Raw genomic sequence first — 24,472 nt, 5'->3', positions numbered from 1 at the left:
AAACAACCTGAGAAAGGCAATGGGACTAGATTTGCAGTTTAAGTGTCAGAGCAAGTAAATGTTCTCCCCCTTTGTGTTATAAGAGTTAAAGGCTCTTTTATATACATATACTTCAAATACATAGGACACATTTTTTCTTGTAAATATTTATTTGAATAGCTACTGCATTTCAAAGTATATTTTGCTTTAAGCTAGTACAGTATGCCCTGTTATCTGGCATTTTACTAACTGGCATACTCTATTAACTGGAACTCTGTCTGGCTGGTTGGCCAGCTGGACACAGGGACTGGGGGGGAAGCTCACACATAGTGGCTGCCACCACAGCCGCCACCCACCACCCACCACCCTTTGCTGCCGCCGCTCTGCATCCAGCCGAAACATATACCCTGTGCTGCCACCGCTCTGGTTGCTGCCACCCCACCCCACCCTGCTTCCATTCCCCCCCAACTTCACATCCAGCTGAAAACAACTGGTCTCAGGTAACTGGAATTTTTAGATACCCAGCACCCCCCATTCCCAACTCTTTCCAGATAACAGGGACTTACTGTACTTGGGATATTTGTAGAAGTCCAGCTGCAGCATGCAGAGCACAAAACTTGCCCAACAAACTTGCCCAAATACAGTGGTGGCAAGCCTCCACTGAGCTTCGTGCTGTCACAGCTGGTATCTAAGTTAGTTAGTTTCAAGTCAGCCTGGGTGCGTCTACTCGACACTTCAGTAACAGCAAAAGCAACATAGACATACCCTGGGTTGTGGAAGGCATTTGTGAAATGACGTCAAACATCTAAGGTTAAAAGTCAGTTTGCTTTCTTCTGTCTTACAGAATCTCCACCAAGAACTTGAAACAAAATTTTATGAAGACTTGTTTGACTGGGACCAAGTACGAAACAATGATGCAGCAGGGCTGCTAAAGATGTTTATAAGAGAACTCCCAAGTCCTCTCTTCACCGTAGAATACCTGCCTGCCTTCATTATGTTAGTGGAAAGTAAGTAGAAAAAGAATGAAAGAAAAGGAAGAAAAAGAGCTAAAGGACAGGAAAGAGACTGTCTGTATGACCTCAAAGATTTGGTTTTCTATAGTTCCTTCTCATATTGCCCATTTGTGACCACCAAAGAGAAGGGATTATCTTTATGATCTCTGGACCCTGCCAAGTCAGAGTTAGATAAAATGCCTAAAATAGTATTATAGTTTGCCTTTTAGTTTTCCCAGATGGTATAATTCGAGTATAGGTCCAAGAGGCAGAAACAAATACAGTGATCTAAAACTTAGGATATTTTGGTGACAGGCCGGGAAATAAATGCCATGTGATCTGAGCAGCACATGGGATTCTCGTCCTCTATTCCAGGAAAGCATCTTGTTACCTGAAGAAGAAATCCTTGCACTATTTTCTGATATAAAATTTCACCCCTAAAAATTACCTTCTCATGTAGTATTTATGACCCAACAGTAGCTGCAGATGAAACCAAAGTATATGCCATCAATTCCCAAACAACAGTGTCTACTGCAGCAGCAGCAGCAGAGAAGGGGTTGACTCTTTGCTTGTGGTACACTGCTAGCATAGATCAAAGTAACATCACTACAACCAACGATCCTGGCTACAACTTCTATTTTCAGGAAACTTTCCATGGAAAGAATTTCCTACCTCTGCAGCTTTCTTCCACTTTAGTAATTTCCCAACGGCTTTATTCTATTGCATTTATAAAATCAAACCATATTTTGTTTTGCTGTCAATATTGCTCTCTAACCCAGAAAGTGGGCCAAAGACACCAGAACCAGTCTCCTTCTCTCTGTGGATCCACTGGAGATTTTGATCTGGGCACTGGAACTACTACTATACCCATTTTAATATAGTAAAGTCTCTGTAAGGCATTCAGTGCTGCCACCGTCTCCAAATCTACCTGCATTGCTTTCAGCACTAACCCAGAAATCATTACGACTTTACAGATATTGATTATTTATTCTCAGGAATCTCCAAGATCAAATTACAGTTACAAGCTTTACATCTGTTGATCTTGTTGCTGCCTGATGCCAGCAGGGACACAGCCAAGGTAGGTGCTCTGTTTCATAATACCTGCCATCTGTATTTTTTATTTTTAAATGAGAGTCAGTATTTGTTTTAGACAAGAAGTGATCCTGAAATTATTTGTGCCTGTTTCTTATCATCTGTCTGAAGAGATGCATCATTTCTCTGAGTACAGCATGTTACACTATTTAATAGGAATGATATCTGGATGGATTTTTTAATAGATATTATTCACAAATGATTTTTAAAGGGATTTCACTATTGGGTATTCACCACATGGCTTGCAAAATGTGATCTTCCAACATTTGTGTATTGGCACAGTGTTCTCTTTGGCTCTCCACAATCACTAATCTTAATTTGTGTTATGTAGTTATTGATTTCCAGTTTTAGTTAATGTTACCACATTTGTCTGCATTTTAGAGGCTTTGATTTTCTTTCATTTGTATTGCTTCTAATTGTGTATTCCTGATAATATATAGTTGTAGAACAGCATGGCTGGCTGAGGGGGAGAATGGGCTTGGGGTACTACTAGCTCTGCTCTGTCTCTAAGGGGACACTTCACATCCCTGACCAGCTCCTTTCCCCTCAGCAAAAGAATACTGACCTCTGCTGTAAAATATGAAGTAATACACAAGTATTATTAACAATGGCTTTCGACCAAATTCTGTACCCATGGGCAGAATTATACAGTACTCTATTCTACAAAAGAAGAGTGCTAATTATTCCTAAATTATTAAGACACCCCGAGTAATCTGAAGATTCTTGCACAAAAGTGCAACAAACTTTTTTTGACTCTGCCAAAAATGGTTTCGGGATTTAAGTGTTTCTGCCCATCTTATCTCAGGACTGTCAGCAGAAGTGTCCGGGCTCATCTTGCCTGTGCGGCTGCTGTATAAAGAGAGAACTAACCACTAAGATAATTAGCACCTTAATGATATATGCCTTACAGATCAAAATGTTGAATGGTGTATTCAAGTTACAGTTCAAGTACGAATACAGTTCAAGGCTGTATTCAAGTACTAAGGTATTTCACTGTGCTGAGTATGAGAGATACTGCTTTTCCTAGGCCTTTCTGCAGTTCCTGAAAAAGGTGGTTGCTAATGAAGGGAAAAACAAAATGAACTTATGGAATGTTTCCATGATCGTTGCACCAAACCTCTTCATCTGCAAAGGCAAACGGGCAAACCAAGAAGAAATGCAAGCAGCAGCCACCACAGCACACATAGTCAGACTTTTAATTAGGTACCAGGACATCTTGTGGACAGTGAGTAATGATGACTGCAATATATATGTTATGGTTTCTATATGGAGATGTATTTTTCTGGGTATCCTGACTGATTGATACCATACAAGGCCGCTATATAAACACAAGGGTTACTGTGTCAGACTCTCTGGCTTCCCTTTCTTCTGACCTCCAAAATGTTGTACTCTGGGCTGCAGTGACCAAGCTTCCATAAGAGCAGTACAAGGTGCTGCCAGTCAGACTGTCCTACAACTTGGCAGTCAGGACGCTGTCCCAGGAAGAAGGGGATGTAATACTGGATCCATTTAGGCCAAAGGAGAGTGTAGAGCACAGGGCTCCTTTCCAGGTGAGTGCCAGTGGGCTGCTATACAACAAGTATGAACCACTGTTACAGCACCCTGCATCCTGAATAAGTGGGGGTATGAAAGGTTGAATGTCATTGTACTTTATGCTTCCAAGTGGAAGTTACCCAGTAGTTTAACTGTCAATTTTGACACTTATACACACTTTGCAGTCCTACTGCATGTGCAGTATAGATGCATAAGCATCCTAGAGAAGAGGAGAGGGCCTTCTCCTGTTTTATCCCAATAGTCTAGTGTCCAACATGCAGCCCACAGGTCACATAGGGATGGGGGTGGCATGGGGTGGGATCTCAGCATGGCAGCAGAGGGGGAGGAGGCAAACTGAGGGAGCACAGGGCCTGATACAGATGTGCAGGACCAGCTCAGGTAGCATGGGGATGAGGCAGTGTGAGGCCCAAACCAAATGCAATGGGACCCAATCTGGCCATGAAGGGCTGGGCCAAGGCAGCACAGGGCCAATTTTGTGTGCAGGTCCAGGCTGAAGTAGTGTGGAGCCCAATCCTGCATGTCGACCCCACGAGGGAGCCAACCTGCAGACCAGCCCCACACCAGTTATCCAGCCCTCTGGGCTGAAATGTTGAGCATCATGGCCTAGTGGATCAGGTATCACCAGGAAACAGAAGACCACGGTTCTAGGCCACCCCTCACGCAAAGTGGGGTTTTAACCTGTATCTCTCTGGCTCCCTCACTGTCCTGGGTGGTAAAGGATTTAGCACTGGATCTGCTCAGGCTGGGGAGAAGGTATCGAACAGTGCTCTAAGCATGTGGCTACAGATCAGGCATTATTCATTTTTTCCTCTTAAAGTTGAATCTTGGCCCTTTGCAGTTAATAGTCACTGGAGAGGTGTGAAAAACTTTCTGCCTCACTGGGAACAAGGGTCCAGGCTAAAACACTTCCACAGCAGTACCCATCTCTCTGAGTCGTATAGGCTCTGGCTTGTTCCCTTGCTCCTGGTCCTACCCTCCTCCCTATTTTGGCTGCTGCTTCTTACTGCACTTGGAGAAGGATCACAAACTGCATGTAAGTGCCAGAAATAAAAGGTACATTGGCTGAGTAACTGCCATAAGTACGTATAAAGTGAAATAGGAGTCTGCCCCTAATATTCAATCCTGAGTCAGTTGCCTATGGCCTGGCTTACATGTTACATGCATTATACAATTACCTGGTTAACTGCAGAATTAATTTAGACTGGCAAATTAACAATGGCACCTTTAAAAAGGTCTGACTAGCTATAAAATTATTGCCAGAAAATGTGTAATAACTTTATAGCTAGTTTCTATTCAGCTTTAATTTCAGGTTGGGAACTGCATCAGCTGATCAGAGCTCCCAGCTGTGGGCACCCATGTGCATCCCTGGGTCTGGAAGCTCCCAGCTGAAGCTGTCTTCCAGCTGTGGGAACACATGCTTACAGAGCTGGGAGCCCATCAGTTGACAGGGCTCCCAGCTGCAGGGAAGCACAATGCACCCTGCGCCTGGGAGACTGCAGCTGCTACAATCTCACAGCCACAGGGACGCACCAGGCATCCCATGGCTGAGATTGCAGCAGGTGGTCTCTCAGTCACATGGTGTACCTCCATAGCTGGAAGATCACAGCAGCTGCAGTTTCCCAGCTGTGGAAGTGCATGGGGAGCCCCTGTGGCTGGGAGCTCCATTAGCTGACGGGGCTCCCAGCCATGGGAACTTGCTTCTTGCTGGTGCAGCAGCCCAGCAAGAAGGGGTGCTGGGATCTGATTTTAGATCTCAAAAGCCCACTTCCTGCCATGCATGTGTGCCATGCATTGTGTGAATCACGTATTAGTTCCATCACGCCTTCACCTGCATGTGTAGAGGGGCCCTAAATGCTGAAGAGCTGTAGCAGATCAAGTCACCTTTGTGCCTTAAATTTTTTGTTAGCTAGGTATAGGCCACCATGTGTCCTGCCCACTCATTATGTAGAAGCTCTGCATTATTCTTAAATGGCACTACCACTCTCCATTACTTATATATGAACCTGGATGCCTAACCCTGAAAATTTGGATTGCCTTCCTAGGGCACCTGTTGTTTTGGGTATTGCTGTGCTTTAGCAAAAATGCCTACAAGATTGAACTAGATCTGGCCTACTCTCTCTGTGCACCTCAGTTATCTGTCTGTAAAATGAGGATAACAGCACTTCTTTGCCTCTCAGGTGCCATTAAAGTCTGTGAGCTGCTCACGTACCATGATAATGGGAACCATAAAAGTCCCAAAAAGAGATGAAAAAAACCCCATTATGGCAACTAACACCCTGCATGCCTACAAGTGCCAGCTTTAGCAGAGCTCATATATTTAACGAGCATGAAAACTGAACTACCATCTCACCCTTGGAAGTGGTAGAGTGATATAATAGAAAGTTGCCTAGTCTTTATGACTTACGGGATAAACACATGGTTTCAATTTCCAGTGCTTTTAATTTGGCACTAAAGTCACTTTTATAGGAAAGGGGTTTTTATCTCCTTTGTGTGTGCTCAACCTTGTTTTCCTTCACCTAGGTCCCATCCTTCCTGATTTCTCAGGTAAGAAAGATGAATGAGGCTGCAATGAACAACAGCAAGAGGCAGCTGATGTTTGACAAGGGAGTGAGAAAACTTCTAAGGAGGAAGACCATTGAGCGAGAAAGGCCCGAAAGATCAGAGGTACATTCTGATGTATCATGTTTAAATGGCGTCCTCACACTACTTCCTGTCCCCTCCTCTCTTAAATGCCTCTGAGTGGAGAAAAATATTCATTCAATTTTTTTTTTAAAAAAACGACCCCCTCAGCCTTGTTAAATCCTTCCTCAAAACTACCTCTATTCTACTAACAAATTGCTTCCATTTTAGACTGGCTAGGCAAGCTGCAAGCCTCTGTTAACACTCTTCATTTTGCTTCCTCATGCTCTCACCCACTCCTTTCTATCTGACTGTTTTCTCCTTCTGTTGCATCTCATATAACATACAGCCTGTGAGCAATCCAGGCAGGGTCTCCTTTTTATTTGTATATATAGTATCTTGCACATCAAGATGCTTTCTCTCTGCCTACTACTGTGATAAAAATAAATGCCACTAGTAATATGTTCTTTAGATGTTTAGGAGGCAAGTAAGATTCACTAGAGAAGGAAGCTGTGTTAGATTAGATGTTAGAATTGTAAGTTTTATAGCTATAGGAAAACATTTCCCATGAGTCTGTAATCTCACAGCAACTTGCTTTGCCATACAGAAGAAATTTATCTGAGAGCAATCTTGGAAGATGTAATCCCCAGAGCTAATATATTGCTACAACACAACACAGAGGCTCTGAAGTTGATTAATGTGGTGGGGGAAGTACTAGGTGGTGTGGTGTCAACCATCTCCTCTTCCTCATTTTAGTTAACTCAGCAAACACCCATGTGTTTGAGAATTACAGTCACCCTTCAAACAGAACTGAATCTTCTGAGGAGATTCAGTGAAGTCCTAGAACTGCAGTAGATTAAAAGGTGGTTAAAATAAATGAGCCTCGTCCAGCCCTGGATTGGGTTGCCACATCCCATGGGTCATGGTTCCATTGCTTTGTGTTGAGACACTGAACAAAGCAGGCACATTCACCTAGCACAGCAAACTGCATCATATGCTGCTCCTGTCGTAAGCTACAAGGCCTGCAGCTCTTTGGACCTGCTCCTTAGCTGTTTATATGGGGAATGGAGAACTGCTTTCCTCTATGGGCCTTTGTACAGACAGAAAATGAGAAGCTTCCCCAGGCCTTTACATCTGGCATAGGGTTGAAGAACCTGAGAGGAGAATAGCATTGGAGGATATGGGAAGCAGAGATAGTGCACTTGAAAGAAGAAAGGTGGTATGCAAAGAATAGTTGGCCTTTATCCACTGAGATATTTGAAGAGTCCATTTACCAGCAGTGATGCATATGCATTGCAAATAGATATGTGTGCTTGTGTGCATATTTGTCTGAAATGTTGATGTAAACTACTGCGATTTAAAATTACATTCATGCAGTAAGAGGCAGGACAGAAAAAGTTGAGCCTGGGAATTTAAAAAAATGACAAGTTTGAGCTTTCTGAAATGTGTTGTTTAGCAGATGGCAGTCAGATTTATACCTCACCAGGGGGTAACAGAATCCCTGGAATATGAAAGGTAAATTGGAGGTGAATGATGTTTCAGTAAGTGAGTAAAATTTCCAAGTATGTAGCATAAATGCCAGGTTTCAGATGTTTAAAATTATGCAGCTCTAGTTGTGGGATAGCAGCTAGAGGATCTATTGTACATTACACAGGGTGCACAGGGTACTCTACTCAGGGTGATATTAACTGGATTAGCCTTGGAATACAGGGCTTCCTAATCGATTTATCCTCTTAGAAATCACGGAAGAATGAGTAAACTTCTATAACCAGTAGTCTGAACTCTGTATGGGGTTTTGTACAAAATTAATGGAAACCATATACGATGTTCATATTTTACTGTACATAAACTTGGATGTACTTGGGCTTGTGGAGGGGGTGGGGGAGAAACCTCAGTCTCCTTGCCTGTGGCTGATTTCTTCTTCAAAAAGAAAGACAGGATATGTTGTAGTATTTAACAGAGATTTCAAACAAGCCTGTCTGTGGTCAGTGCACTCAGAAATAACCTATGGAACATGTTGCCATCTGGACTTGGAACATTTCTGCTTCAATTCAAATTCAGGGTTTGTAGTATATGCTCATGCTTGCCGGGAAGTTTTATTCATTGTGTTTTATCTTGTTCAATAGTGTTTGTTATATGATCACAACTATGTGAAATACCCGACTTGTAAACCATAGCTTAATCATTGTAATAATTCACCTGAACCACTGATTTTTTTTTTTTCACAAGCAATCTTGAAAGACTTTGAACTGCTTCTGAGATGACCTACAGCATGATATATACTTATACTTACTGTCTTGAATTTTCTTTAGGGAATTGTCACTTTGCCACCATGTCTGCAGTCAGACATACCTGAGGGAGTGATAAGAGTTTATGCTCCACTTCATTCAAAAGTTTCTATGGCAATTCAACTGAACAGTCAAACCAAAGCCAAAGACATTCTGGCTCGATTTCACTGTGAAAACAGGTGAGGAAAAGCAGGAGGTCATCAGTACATTCCTTCCTTCCTTCCTGAATAATATTTTCAAAATCATAAAACCTTGATCATCCATTTTTCAGAGGCGCATATTATAAGAACATTTTAATAACCCCCAAACAGTAATTTACAGTAACACTGGTCAGTAAAAAATGCCTAACATTGATTTCTGGTCTTCATGTTCTTAATAATTGGTACCTTTGGAGAATCAATCTCTCTTTTTTGCTGAAAAATATGTATTTCTAAACTTCCTGCAGATAGAAGCCTGAAAGATTGTCTTAAGTCTGACTATAAAAGTTAATGTTGTTATTGTTGTAAATGAATGCCAATATATTTTTATGCAAAAGGAAGTCAGCAAGCCATATTTTGAAAATCCTTTTGTAAAGTCCTTTAGTGTAATTGAATAATTTGTTTTTTAAAGTAAATTGTAAGTGGAGTGTATAATCAAACCATTATGTACAAAATGTAAGTGCTTAAATTCAGTACAAATATATAGAGAATTCCTTGTTTGTTTATAGTAGAATCATCTTTTTAATGCATGCAGTCATAGTAAATATATGAAAGATTAAATCTCAAACTCTTCTCTATTATAGCTGTGGATCATCAGAAAACATGAAAGGGCAGAGCCAAAGTTTATATGAAATTGGAGGAAATATAGGTAAGCTTTATTCTTAAAATTCTATTGTTACTATATTTACTCAAATACAAGACTAGATTCCTCTTGCCTGGCAATTGGCATGGGGAAAAAGCCCCTCATCTAATAAATGTATACAGGAAAACCTCACTAAATACACTGACATTAAACTGTGTAAGCAATGGAAACTGACTATGAAGTTGATTAAATGTAGCTAACACTCAGCATAACTATAAAACACATGGCCTATATTAGACAAACAGGCTGATAGGAACTTTTTTCCTCTTTTTTTGGCCCTTTAAAACAACAACAACAAACCATACGGATGTTCCCAGTGCAGGGAACAGGCACCAGGCCTGGAGGTAATAAAACATCAGGCTGGTACCAGGAAGACTAGAGTCAGCTCTAATGGTCTCTCCTGAATGCCAAAAATGTTGCTACATTTGATCTTAAAAGACCAAGATAGATTAGTACAGTCCATCTAAATAACATAAATGCTAATGCATGTTAAATACAGTCCCCTTCACTGCCAACTCTTTTTCAAGTCATGGTGAGCTACTACATTGCGTACATTTTGATGATGACTTCACTCCTACAGGTAAGCTGTGCCTTTCTTTCCCATTTCCAACAATTCCCATTTCTTCATCAGCCTTACATGTCTGGCAAACATCACCAAGCAGAGCTCTAAACAGTTTACCCAGAATCTCTCTGTTGCCCCCTCTCTCAGGCTGGTGTATATGATTAGTGTGGCCACACCCTTCATGAGGTGGATCTGCACATACATTTTTGGAGTACCCCAGGACTCGTAACAAGAACATCGAGTTCCAGGTATAAGTGGAAGCTAGCACATGGATCCTCTCTGCAGGGTTATCTGGAATACATACACATAGTGAGCCACACTGAGCTGTGGAGTCACCATGACTTGAAATACTGTTGACTCGGGCAGGGCTCAGCTGAATGAACTATGTGTGAATTAAAAGCATTTGGTTTTAGATTCATGTCATACATAGTTTGTACTATATATTGGTAGACATAAATGTACTGTTCAAAAGTATGCTTATGGAGTATCTAAGCTACAACTTGTAGCAATTTCAAAAAAAGGTAACATGCATCAATTTGGGATGAATTAAGTGTATGGGTATGATATGCCAATTGCTACAGCTATGTTTAATTGTCAAGATTATTGTTTTCAAATTTGCTGATCACTTCCATGTGTCAAGGGAGAGCAGGGTCCGGCAGTAAGAAGGGGAAAGGGGCTGCCAGGGGAAAAGGCTGGGGGGGAAGTAGAGAGCAAAGTGACTACTGATGCCCAAGCTGTATTTTTGCTGCTGTAGCAGTAGAAGGGGGACAAATTTAAGGCAAACCTCCAATAATTTGATTAGTGCCTGGAAAATTATAACAGATTTGTACATTTTCCATATACAGAATCTAATTATTGGGGGCTCATCGTATAATCAGGATCATCTTCTATTTGAGTAAATACAGTAAGTCCCTGAATCGCTTGAATTAATTCTATTTGTTGGTATCTTTACAAAGAAGGGTCTTCTATACTACAGTCCTTTTACAGGATAAAGAGGTTTCTGAGTCAGAGGGGGTGCATCTATATGTGCGCCTTACTGCAGAGTACATTAATTAGCTCCATGGTTAAGTATCACCATCTACAGGTCTGCCAGTAGTAGGTCAGAGTAAACTAATGAACTCTGCTGTAAGACTGTATTATCGGTACTATGCTACAGTGGAGTAACTTACTGAGTTGAAATACACATGTAAACGCTGACTGCAGGCATAAATTGCACCTGGTCAGCCCAGTCAGCTTTGTGGCTGGCTCCACCCTGGTACAAATTGCTGCTATCCTGGGCATACATGTAAATCCCGTGCCCGGGACCATTGGAGCCAGTTACTCTGACTGGAACTACTCTGGAGATTATTGCATTGCATTAATCGCATGTGTTGATGCACTGAGCCTGTTGAAGTCAGTGGAAAGAATTCAACTAACTTCATTCGACTTTGGAGACAGCTATGGCCATGCCATAGTGCATGGAGCATGCTATAGTAACCTGATGCATGTCTGTCCAAGCTTGTGTTCCTGCCAGACTCATCCAAGCTTTTATATTTTTTCTCATTCTCATGTCCATTGCTTTTCTCTCACCTGCGTTAAAGAACCATTCTTCTCCTTTCTTGTAAGCAAATTCCCTGCCCGCATTTAACAGTTTAGAACAGATTTCTCCAGTGAGGTATTTCAGTGATAACCTCCTCAGGTACAGAAATGCAGAGGCTGAGTTACATGCTTGCACTGAAGTGCCCATGCCTCATTGAAACTAAGGTTCTTGGGATAAAGACTTCTTTCATGTCTTAAACAGTGAAACTTTTACATTAATAATAATAATAGTGCATCATTGTGCATGTTCTTAATCAAAAGCAAAAGACAGATGTGTTCATTGTTGATCCATAAAACAAGAAATTATATATAAACAAAGGCATAAGGTTAAAGTCATACACTGATAGTTAGGCAAAGATGCTCACAATAGCACTTAATATAGTCATTGTTTATAGTGAAACCGTAACATTTAGATAAAATGCGAATCTCATGTCAGGGTTCTTATGAATTGGAATTTGGACTCATAAATCCCAACTTCCTTAACATGCAATTTGCAGACAGGCCAAAGGCATTTTTGAAAATTCAGATCTATACCATTTATACTGGCATACCCCCAAAATAGATGAAAAATTGCTCATAATTTTTGTTTCAGGTCAGCACTGTTTGGATCCAGATGCATATATGTTAGATGTGTATCGTGCAAATCCTCAAGCAGAATGGGTGATAAAACCACAGACAAGCTGAAGCTTGCAATGACAAAGAACAATGATTTGGAAAAGGCCAAAGGGATGGCAGTAATACCTTCTATCTCAAGACCTTGCCACATGAAACCAAAGCACTAATTACTATCCTTCCTAACATGCTTCACAAGTGATCTATTCCATAAACTAAATATGACATGAGAACTGTTACTCCAGTGAATGGAAAGCTATACAATGTCATGCAATGGTTATACTTTTATATGGATTATATTGTGCCAGTTGTTCACTGGATGTGAAGGAGGAAGGACAGCGGTACTTAGAAAACAACCTGTGGAATATAATAGTTTTCATTTAACTTGATCGTGAAAATCTACATTTCTAGAGACAGTCTAGAATGCAAAGAACACTACCAACTGCAAGATAATGCAGAGTAATCACAGTGGTCTGTAAAAAAGGGGAAACTTGGACTTGGTCTTGAACTTGGACTAGGGGAGCTGGAGTAACAGCAGTGCCAAAATGTGGGTGAAATCAGTCCCTTCTGTGAAAAGTAAAACTATTCATAAGTAAAATGTACATTATTCCTATATTTATGCATCTGACTCACTCCTCATTTGTGGCTGATATTGAGGAGAAAGAACTACTGTGTAAAAACAAATGTACTGTTCATGTATGTTGTACTGTAAATATGACTGTCAACTTTCTGATATTCCATGCTATGTCTCTTTATTTCTGACCATGTATTTGTAGCATCACTGCTTCAAACTTGGAACAATTCCTTTTGGCCTCCTTCCCCATATGCATATACACAAGTGACAGGAGACAGAAGGCAGATGCTTGGCAGTGAAATGAATGACTTGGATCCTTCATATTCTTCCCACCCTCCTTTCACTAAATTTTGGGTTTAAAATATTTCCTGCATATCTTAATATATGTGACAAACGTTGTAATGGTGCCAGTTTACAGACAACTTCCTTTAAAAGCTGTAGATTCTCAAGTGCTTAAGCTATTTGCTTTTCCTTTATCTGTTTTAATTTAATATGTTTTTGAACTATTCAGCAGTGGGGAGAGGGGAGAGGGCAGGGGGCTTTGTCTGGACCTGTGTAACAGCAAGTGTTAAGGTTTCCCTCATCACAGATGTGGAGGATGACACATTTATGATGAGAGATGGGATTTAATATTATTTAACATTTAAATAGTCTAAAGCCCACAAGCCAGTTGAGCCCTATTATGATCCCTATCACAAATTGCACAGAATCTAAGAGATGAGATTTAACAGGTAGACCAGACAAATACATCGTGTTGGGAACACAAAGTAATAAATATAATATGTTATCTCCAATTCTTAGCCATCCAACAGCTGTGATCACCTCTCCATCTGAACAGCTGTTATACGAGTCTCTACTTTACTATATGCATAGATGTGTAGGCTTACACATTTACTAATTTGAGAACCACTTGTACTCTAGAAAACACAAGGGTGCAAAATTGGAAACTGTAAATCTTTCAAATGTAATTGAGGGAGGCTTCTGACATTGGAATATTTACGATATACTCAGTTCATTGGGAATAATTATATTGATGGTTTTTCCTTAGGATTTGAGTGCAGACGGAGATAAAAAATCCTTTATGTGTGAGATATCAACAGGCAACTATTCTGAACTGTGTCCTAGAAGTGAATGTAAAGTCCTTTAGTGGGTGGTAAAGCCCAGAATGATCTTATGCATTAGGGTGATAATATTTATATGTTTAAAGCCATGACATTTGGACTAGTAAATATTATGCCTTAAAAGACACCCATGCAACTTCACTGTATTTAGTATGAAAAGTCAGTTCTTGGGGAAAAAAAAGATGTCCGTTGATAACATGAGCTATAAAGGGCAGAATCTGGCTTGTTTTCTTTAAAAACAATGGTAGGATACATTTTAGAAACAATATTTAGTAACTAACAAACACAGTGCAGTTTTAAATTTTTTTTTATACACAGTACTAGAATACAATACTCACATCTAGTTACAATGATTTCAACACTGGTGCATTTAGGTTTGTTTTGTTTTATTTTTAAACAAACCTTGTTATCACAAGTATTAATTTAAGCATATTAGAAAGATTTAATCCAGCGGCTTGTTCCCAGGACTAAAAGTCAGGGGTCCACCTGGGTTCTGTTCCTGTCTTACATAGGCTCTTACTGTGCTTGTGGACAAGTAAGGCAAGCCTTTCTGCCTCTGTTTTCTTATCTGTAAAATTTGGCTAATATTCCTTTTATGAATATCATAAGAATTAGAAGTAAATTCTAATCTCAGATATATATATACAACTCCCAATCAGCCTGGCAGGCAGAGTAAACATCTATCTTGCAGGGGTATATGATCCATATAGGGATTTTATCTGGAAAGTGTTTTGAGTATGACCAGCATTATGTGAATGCTAAGTATTATTGTATTTATTACTTCTAAAGATTTTTATGATTTTCCAGAAAAACCTACACATGCATCTGTTAAGTAACTTAACATTTGCATACACCAAGTATTTTCAAAATTCTCCTACTTCCCCACATGCCTAAACATTAGGCATTAGAAATAGATCAGAGTACCTGTGAACTCATATAATAACTTACTGTGTATGTTTTAGACTCTTAAATGAGGATTTCACCAGAAATTGTTCTTAAAATAAATCTCACTATATGTTGTTCAGGAAAAGAAACTGCTTAAAATATCCTGGACTCTTACCACTTTCCAACAGAACAAAGAAAAGCCATATTTAAATTAAGGAAATCCATCCTGTGGTATCTACATTATTGTTTTTTTTAAAAGAAGTTGTCTGTAATTTGAATAACACACAAATAGAAGCAAATGGAATAGATTACAGGAAAAAGTGTTAGCATAAGGCCAAATTTCCACTGACCCTGAAATGAAATAATAAATTTCCTATTGGCAAGTATCTGACCAAAATTTTCAAACTTAAGATAGTTACTTTAAGCCTCTAAGTCTGAAAATATAGGCCTACATTTCTTGATTTCTGCTTCCATAAGCAGCAGTTGCAATCAAAGTTTTTAAAAATGTATGGTGTTCAGTAACAAAATTGCATAGTGAAATATTAATGAGGAAGTGATAGAATTTAGGAAGAAAACCTTATCCTGGAAGCTCCTGGTATGCATCTAGTGTTTACATATGCCAGGGTTCTGTGAAAGGATCATTTTGTACATCAACACATATCTTTAGAACATATTGTAAGAAGCAGATATTGTGAACATACTGGAATGGTTCATCTAACTCCTTCTCATATTGCTAATGTCTTTATAATGTATATACAAGGTAAACTACCTCAGTCTGCATTTGCCAGAGACAAAAATCATTTTGCTTAAAAGCTTTTTATTCTATAGCTTCTCTATTAGTAGCCCTGTTGTTCAGCCTTTCATGTTACTGGGTAAAGTGTCTCATTCCAGCAGGTGAGATCTGGAAACTAGCCAAAGCTTTAGAAATCAAAAGGCAGATTTCATATTACGAAAGAAATCTCATACAAGACATATTACCTTAGCCATTCCTCTTTCTTTTTTCTATGAATGCTCAAAACCACCAGGTGTGTATCCCGTGTGGTTCAGTGTTGCAGGGGAAACATTAGCTTTTCAAATTTTAACTATTTTCAGCTGTTTCTCATTAGTTTTCCATAATGTGTCACTACCTTAGAAAATAATACGATGCCACTAGCTGAAGCAAAATGTTTGTACAAGTCCTTTACCCCTCCTCATCATAATGTTTAGTGTTTTGTTACAGTAAGTCTACCCTCAATATAGTAATAGTGTTTGTAAAGTGAAATGTATACACTATTTTATCCAGGTCAAAAATAAAATATATATAAAACTAAATTTCTTATATAAACTCTCAAGTCATGCTCTTCTCTGAGAAATCTTTGACAGAATTTTTGGAAATGAAGCAATAGTTTTATTTTTAAAAACAGCTCAGTTGTGAAGGCTTTTGGGCAATTACAGGGTCAAATCTAGTACAACAATAAAGAACCCAGTTCTGCAACCATTGTTCTGGTGCAGCTGTACCTTGTTCCATGAGCTGAAACATGCTGACTGGGTGAAATGCAATACACAAACGGCTTATCACAGGGCAATGGGGCAGCGGGACTTTACTACACATAAGCTGCTACTTGTGCATGCTCTTCCTAGAATTAGTGGAAGCTAAGCTGTGGTACCCTAGTCCCCTTTCAGGTAGGGCTAAGATACTACAATTTCACTTTCAACTCTGAAAGGTCATGCACATGAGCTGTTACTGCATAACAGAAGCCACACATTGCTCATCCCATTTTATTTCTTCCATGGAGTATTGTTTGTATGTCTATATCTTCACTGACATCAATGGCTAATTACTCATTCTATCCAGAATTTTAACCACTATGGAACTAATGTGGCAAAATTAGACCCCAAAACATAATAAGAGCTAAAACTGTTTTTGTTTTAAATTCCCAAATTCGGTACACAAAACATAAGGGTCAATACACAAAGAAGCTCCCTCATCTACATATATATGTACAGAAGTTAGGGGGAAGTCAGAGCGCATTATAAATGGACACCCAATTTAAATTACTTTGGCTAGATGCAGACTTTACACTTAGATCCCCAGTTGGGTCAATCTACATGTGAACTGTACAGAAGTTCTGGAAGGTTAGATCAGTCTAAAAATAGCCAACCCAATCTAAGTTCCTCCATGGTAGTCTATCTTAGGTTGGGTTCAGTGAGACTGATGTAACTGAACTTCCATACAGTTTCCAGTGCAGCCCTGAGGATGCTGGCAACAGCCACAGGGCTGTGCTTTTCCAACCCCCCCACCACCCCAGACTATAGTTAGCCCCTGGGCCCCTCACCCTACCCCCAGGCAGCTATACCACTACCTCAGCCCACCCATCCCTGCAAGCCACTCCTGGTGCCAGTTTTACTGGTGTTTGCTGATGCTGGGAGCCAATGGAAGTAAATTGGGGTGGGGGCAAGGGTGAGTTGTTCATTCGGAGTTGGGGTGAGAGAGAGAGTCCCCCACTAAGTCCCTCTGCAGACCCTGCTAGCCTCCAATGATCCTGCTAAACCCTCCCAGACCCCATCACCCCCCATACACACACACACACACACACACACGGCCCCCTCAATCCTCCACAGACCCTATTTGCCCCCTCAATCCTCCTAATCCGCCCTCCCCCGATCCTGACTTACTTTAGATTGGGTGGCTGTTTTTCAACTCAGTCTAACCTCCCTGTAACCTCCCTGAATGTCTTTACATACCCCTACTGTAGGTCAGGTAAAGTCCAAGTCCACAATCCTCACTGTCAGAAGTTCTGGTAACTTTTCAGTGACCTATTCAGGGGATGGACTGGTTTTCTCTGCTTAGGCTAGGGTAGATGGGTAGTACAGAAAAGAGAAATACAATAAGGAATGCAAGAGGTATGTGAGAGCTACTCAAATGGAAGTCTGGATTTACCAGAGGTTACATGTGGAGGTACCTGCACTGGATGGCTTAAAAACAACACTAGTTTTACAGGAAAATTAGCTTCTGTGTCCTTCAGTGTCATAATACAAGCTAGGATTCTGCACTACTTCCCAAATCCCAGAACTCAGTAGTTGCTGCCTTTGGGGTAGGAAATTAGATGACTGCTCAAATACCCTGAGCATTTTGGACAATTCTCTATGCCAAACTACTGGTTGCCTGTGCACAAATATCCCAACAGGTATATGATTCTATGATATATCGTCCCTGTAATATTGATTAAGGGATGGCAGGAGCATTAGCTCTTTGAAATTATATAAAATAGAAGGAATTAAAGTTATCATGGAAAACACAAATAATGGGATTGCAGCCATCTTTTAGTCTTTCATACATAACAATTTTACCTCATATCTTCAAGATTTTGCCATTAACACAATCTCTTGAATGCTGTCCTTTTTGTATTTTTCACTTCATGCTTGCCAGTTTGTTTGTTTTCTGTGACAGTTCAAATGCACAAGCCACTACATCAAGTAACACAGTCCATGTTTTACTGCATTTTTATTATGTGGTCTCCAATTTTTTTTATTTTTTATAAAAAGACCAATATACAATTAAATGAAATACTGTCAAGTAATCAACAGAACACATGTTGCAAACACTGATTAATAAAAGGTTCAAAAAGAAAAATAATCCCAATTAATGCTGTTAACATTTTAGTAGAGGTATTTTTTTGTTAAAATGTTTAAGTGCAGAACTTCTGCCTAAAAATTTGTCCTGAGTCGGAAAGTAACTGAAAATCAAAGAGGCCTGGGTTCTCATAACAACTTCTCTTCACAAAGAAATGGGAAAATAAACAACTGCAACAACAAAAAGTAACCTGCTCTCGATCCTAAAACCGTTCCCTGCAGTTTAACGTTCAGGTCCAGGGCAGGAATGAGGAAAGACTCCACGCAGGTCAAAGGCTTTGCTGAAGTCAAAGGATTCTACCTGTTGGCCTTTGATCAACATCAGGTTTCGCAAACACCCATGGAATGAGCTTTTGCTAGTCAGACAGTTTTGCTTCACATCAGCTGAAAAACAACAAGAAATACATAGATTGGAAGGGGACTAAAATAATGGGAGAAAAAAAAAAAGATCCTGGCTGAGAAGTAATTCTTTAAAAAATGACTAGCAATAAACATAGGTCCTAAAGAGCATCAGATCCCACAATATATCAGTGTATGCAGAGGTTGCTCACACTGCTATGGACATGATCACTGCCTCACAAGATCAGGCTGCTGTACTTAGGCTGTAGTGCTGACACAAGCAAACTTGACAAACTGATCTATGCCATAGTTGAGAAAAGAATTAACCTCAGCCTGGACGCAAAGGTGGAGAAGGCCAATTTTCAATCACTAACAAAGCCACCTGGTTCAAAGCAGACCTTTTGCCAGGGTGTTTGCAGCTGCTGGACCTGAAGAGCCATGAACAAATTAGCCACTCGTTGGCCCCTCTCCCAACCTCTTCCTTCATGCTGAGCTCTTTGAAATTGTTACAGGCCTTTATGTGCCACTCGTTGTATGCAAGGTATGAAGCTGTACATGGCTTTCTGATGCACTTTGAGTGTTAAGGGGCCTCCTGTACCTATACTTACTATGAATCTTACTAGTATTGGTATTAGTACCAGTAAAGAGCCCAGAACTTTGATAAAACTCTCTGTGGACTTCTAGAAGCTCACATACTAGCTGTGATCTTCTAGGATTAATTTATTAATATCTGTAAAGTACTTTGAGCCTAAACACCAAAAACTGCTATGCAAGGACAAGGTATTATTTCTAAGCTTTCCTTAGCTGATTAGCCTGTGGATTTCATAATCCTAAATGCTTCATAACAACAAATAGGAATATTATCTGATCTGATAAACCAGAACAGCTGTTTCAGAGACTAATTAATGTGGGCAGTTTGACATTCTTTTTAAAAATATGTATTATGCTATCATACTTGGTCAACTCAATCTCAGTACAAACAGGGCTATTAAAAAGTTATAGAAACACATTTAACCTACTTGCAAAGTGGCTGTTTTTCAGATGTTACAAACTCAGCCTTCTTAATGGATAACTATAGTATCACATGTGACCTTGCTCACATTAAGGATTAAAAAACCAGCACACTAAAAGTAACTAATTTCTGTTTTTCTTGGTATCGGCAGGGTAGATATGCACCTTATAGCCTAACTCAGGGGTTGTCAACTGGAGGTATGCATACCCCTGGGGATACTTGGGAAGCCACCGGGGGTGTCCAGTAGTGGCACGGAGAAGCGGGCGGCATGGTTTTGCCACTGGCACTTCTGCTGGAGGGACCCCCCCACAACTGCTGGTTGACCAGCTGGGGGACTCCCTACTCTGGACTGGCTGCCAGGGGTACACTAACCAAAAATGGTTGAAAACCCCTAGATTAACTAATTCAGAAATGCATAAGCTTTTGTAAGCCACAGCATACTTCATCAAATGCTGAGAAGGGACTGAAGGAAGCAAAAGCTTCTAAATAAAAAACAGTGATTTGAATACAAAGGGTGGGCGGGGAAGGAGGAGGAAATACTTGGTATTACTCTAACATAATGACAGAGCAATGTTTATTTCAGAAAGGTAATTGTGTAAAACATATGAGACGTGCAGATAAACTGGCACTGCCTCTATCCTGGTGTCTGCTAGCACAGACTCTAGCAGGTATTCTGTGTAGAACAAAGCAACTACTAACCTCCCATCCCCTCCAGAGGATCAGCCCAACCTGAATACTGCATCACAGCAGCTGTGTAGGAATGTGGTCAGAACAAGAGGACAGCCATGGTGAGTACCCAGACAGATGGGGAAAAATGCGTTGAAGCAAGACACCTTCACAAGAATCTCCACACATAGAAATCATGAGGCCTCAGACAAAGTCAAAACCCCAAGGAAAGGAAGTCTGTCAAAAGCTGTACTACTGCTCCAGTGCTAGGAACCAGATTTCACACTGGGGAGTATAAAGTGGTATCTTCTTGTACCAAGCTCAGTTGATCTAGGTCTATAAATTTATACTCAAAGCTAAATTTAAATCGAGAATTATTTTTATGACTGGGATTATTCCATACTCCACCAATTGATTTTTTTAAATTCCAAAACATTAGTAAGCTCATAGCATCTCACGTAACATTTGCAAAATAGTTATCATGATCTATACTTCTGATGAACTGAACACATAGTTTTCTTTTATGAGAGAGAAAAAAACTATTATACATACTGGCATAGCCTCCAACATAAATAGGATTGTTTGTATCTGCAGATGTTGACTGGATATGAGGATTATCAGCCTGGACCATGTTCCCATCAATTATCAGAGCAATTCGATGTTTGCTTTTGTTTGCTTGAAGTTTGTGCCACTTCCCATCACATAAGCTATTTGCATCTCTTGTTTCATATGTGGCTGTTATTCTGCCAGCTCCATTGTTGACATGGAACAAAACCTGTTCAAATATCCAGATGCCAATGAAGATACAGCTAGCATAAGCATAGAAAGCAATCTAATAAAAGCACAATCATGGTGGTATACATTCCTCGTGTGGTGATTTCATCAAGCCTTATGCTCAACTTGATTATGGGGAACTTAGAATTTTAAGTATCTTGAAATCTAAACATGAGAAGCTTAACTATCCACCTTACCCCTGCTATTTTTTACTTGGGATTTAAAGGTTTGCTGCCAATTTAGACTCAGTCCTTTTCTCATCGTATTACAGTGTTTTTGCTGTGATTTAAACATGAGTTATACCTGGTTGACATCAGAGTAAGCAAAAGAAGAACTAGAAACATTATGTCCAGAAACTTTTTTTGTGGGTGGTGATATGTAAGATACGAAACATCAGGTCAATGCCAATAAACATATGGATATGTATTTGTAATTATTCTTTTTTTTTGTGCTTTTAATTTTATAGGCAACTATTTGTCTTGTAATACTAATATGTAACTGTTACCCTCATAATGTGCTTGTTGTGGGAAAAGGGATATAACAAAGTCCCTATAGCTGAGAAATTTTGAATAGAAAATGAACTATTTCTGGGGAAAAAAAATACTGAAAAACAATCAATTATACATGTACTGCATAGAACAGATGAGTGATGAATTATGTATTGACTGTTAGAAGGTATTTTCCGTGCTGGTTTATGGAGCTTAATGGCCAGTGAGAACTGGGAACACAGCTAATTGCTCTGAGTATTTTCCATAAATATTGACATTCACTCTAATGAAGGAATGACTTGCAACAACAGCTTTTTATACTAGTTAAAGAAGTGGGGAACAGGATTCCAGGCTTGTGTTGCTGTGGGAAATGTGGAATAGTCTCTGGATAGCTATTTTGTCATTAGTTTTGCTTGTTAAAGGGCATGATGACAGCACTTTGCAAGCCTGGAGGCTTAAGTTCAGGTGTTGCTCGGACTTGCATCAAAGACAACTATTGACCGAGTTCTGAATAGGTACCTGGTCATCACACTAGGGAGTCAAAGGCACCCAGATGTGATACAATCAATATGATTCCCTTGTGTAGCCTAACCATACTGTCCTAACATGCCATCTAGGTTCATGATGGTTTATGGATTGTTTGTAAATTAAAGAGGGTGTGATTTATTTAAAATAGATTTATAAATTAATTGTAATATAGTGATGAGTTACCTAGTTAATGATACCACATATAATTTGGTTATTTTTTATTAGGTGAAGAAATGGCCTGGACAGGGAATCATAAGAACTTTAAATTAGCCTCCTTTACACCAAGAAAGAGCTATAGGTTCTCTCTTAATAGGGCTTAATAAGGCACTGTTGGAAGTAACCTAAAATGGCAGAAGCTTGGTTCTTGCAGACTGTTGACACCACTTGTTTCCTCACGGTGCAAATTATTAGAAAACTTCTTATATTAAGTACTGTTCCTATTTATAATTTGATATGTCTTCAATCTCTTTCAATAAAGTGCTGCATTTACATACACATTCATGATTTGTCATTGAGCTGCCTCCACTTTTCTCACTAATTTCAGGGTGACAACCAAATGCAACTAAAAATTGCTTTTTGTGCTCAGACTTCCTGTGCCATCAACATGCTTAGGTTAGATGAGTCCTGAGGACATGTCAGGAAGGACTTACTATAAAAGGAAACCTGGCTTCAAGAGCTTGTGTTTCAAAGAGCATCTCAAGGAAGACCAATGGCGGAGAGGTGTGAATGCTGAAGAGGGTCGGGATTAGGGTAAGAAGGGAGGCCTAGTAGTATAAACATATCTGCGGTTCTGAAGGTGCTTAGCAGTGTTGTATCCATTCAAGATCAAATGGATGGCTGAGATTTCAGGCTTTAAGGCTAAGGAAGGGGTGCAGGTATAGTGGTAGAATCACCAAATCTCAGATAAAGGCACTTCTGTCCCCCTAAAACTCACTTTATAGAAAATATTCCTGCAAACAAAAGTGGTATATTTCAGATATTTTGGTTCAAATAATCATGGACTTTTATTTGTACACAGTTATTCTAAACTGATTTATGCTTCTCTTCAATGTCAATTTATTGTTTAGACCATATGGCTGAAACATTTTAAATACTGTTCTTAGCTTTTAATTTTGCTGATATAAGTTATATTTTAAAATATATTTATTTAACAAGTAATCAAAAATTTGCTCTTGATTCACTTAAAAAAATCTCATGTTTATACTAATCCCATTCAAGAGATTTAAATTTCTCTTTTGTTTTAACTGTAGCTAAAAAAAGAACTGATTTTTGTAACACAACTTTCATTTTCCTAAATAAAATTAAGTTGATGGATTTATAAAATCAGTTTGATAAATAACTAAAACTTCTAAGAAAGACGGAAACTTAAACCAACATTCTTGTACACACTTTTGTCCAAGCTTTGTAGCCTCAATTTAAAAGAAAATGACAGAATATTAAATCATGACTCATTCCATATCCATAGAATTTCTTATCTCGGTACATTAATAAGACCCTCACCTATACTTGCTAAGTTTTTTTGGTTAAGATACAGCAGCTAAGCACTTATGCAAGAGCATATCTGGAAAAGGGCAAGTTACTGGCACTGAAAAAGGAAACAAGTTATAAGTAAGGAAGCTGGCTGTGAACAATATATACAGTATAGTAGCTTATGCAAACATAAAAGAAACAGCAATCCTATAGGCTACCATACATACTGTGGTTGCTTTCCATTTTACATGATTCTTCTATGGAGAAGATGACTGGCACTTTTATTTATTACATATTTGGTAAGTTACTATCCTTAAATCATAGGACAAGAAGTCATTGTGTTGTGACAATCATGATAAGAACTCATCTTCCTTGTGACCCAAAGTCAATCCCAGGCTAAGTGGGTAGTGAATCATGGCAGCATCTTTGCTACTATCGCTTCCTGGTCTTTTGCTTGCATCATATGTGGTTGAGGTAGTCTTGCTTATAATCAACAATTCTGACCTTCCAATTTAGCTCAAGACTTGGCAAATTTCTACAGTGAATGAGGATATTCAGATGCAACCCACCTTGCCATTTACAATCTCCAATCCAATGGCATCTACTTTAGCACTGCTAATTCCAAGAAGAACTCCATTTGCGGCAGTGGTACGGAACTCAAATGTAACATGCACATCAGATCGGACTTTATAACCTTCTCTAACTGAAAAAAAAGATGCCTAAAATAAAAGATTTGTAATCCACAGTATAAATAGGCTGTGATGGACAATATGATAGGCCTCTTAATCATCAAAATCCTGAAAGGGGGAGAAAATTATTTGAAGGCTACAGATGAAATTCAGAAATAATATGGAAAGTGGTGAGAGTTAAACTCCCTTGCATTCTTT

The 24,472-nt window shown here is 39.4% G+C and overlaps 2 protein-coding genes across 9 annotated transcripts in view; one reads left to right on the top strand and one right to left on the bottom strand.

Annotated features, from left to right (window-relative positions):
- The window catches only part of ARHGAP28 (Rho GTPase activating protein 28), a 106,837-nt gene extending 90,837 nt beyond the window's left edge, over window positions 1-16,000 (top strand). For 3 of the 6 annotated variants that reach the window (XM_090039724.1, XM_090039726.1, XM_090039725.1), the window contains 7 exons: window positions 824-986; window positions 1,967-2,049; window positions 3,091-3,288; window positions 6,138-6,281; window positions 8,549-8,703; window positions 9,306-9,370; window positions 12,097-15,999. In XM_090039724.1, the coding sequence (XP_089895850.1) occupies window positions 824-986; window positions 1,967-2,049; window positions 3,091-3,288; window positions 6,138-6,281; window positions 8,549-8,703; window positions 9,306-9,370; window positions 12,097-12,188 (900 nt within the window). In that variant the 3' untranslated portion in view covers window positions 12,189-15,999. Of the gene's footprint in view, window positions 1-823; window positions 987-1,966; window positions 2,050-3,090; window positions 3,289-6,137; window positions 6,282-8,548; window positions 8,704-9,305; window positions 9,371-10,771; window positions 12,052-12,096 lie in introns of those variants that run through there. The other 3 variants (XM_090039721.1, XM_090039720.1, XM_090039722.1) reach the window with 2 other exon arrangements.
- A 2,161-nt stretch (window positions 16,001-18,161) lies between these two features.
- LAMA1 (laminin subunit alpha 1) overlaps window positions 18,162-24,472 on the bottom strand; it is a 178,384-nt gene continuing 172,073 nt past the window's right edge. For all 3 annotated transcript variants that reach the window (XM_090039717.1, XM_090039718.1, XM_090039719.1), the window contains 3 exons: window positions 24,155-24,288; window positions 20,878-21,100; window positions 18,162-18,692 (listed from right to left, as the gene is read on the bottom strand). In XM_090039717.1, the coding sequence (XP_089895843.1) occupies window positions 18,532-18,692; window positions 20,878-21,100; window positions 24,155-24,288 (518 nt within the window). In that variant the 3' untranslated portion in view covers window positions 18,162-18,531. The remainder of the gene's footprint in view (window positions 18,693-20,877; window positions 21,101-24,154; window positions 24,289-24,472) is intronic.

The sequence above is a fragment of the Crocodylus siamensis genome, chromosome 3, assembly GCF_052110815.1.
Source record: "Crocodylus siamensis isolate JL-2025a chromosome 3, ASM5211081v1, whole genome shotgun sequence".
In the NCBI taxonomy this organism is placed as follows: domain Eukaryota; kingdom Metazoa; phylum Chordata; order Crocodylia; family Crocodylidae; genus Crocodylus; species Crocodylus siamensis.
This window is presented reverse-complemented; position numbering and strand designations above follow the sequence as displayed.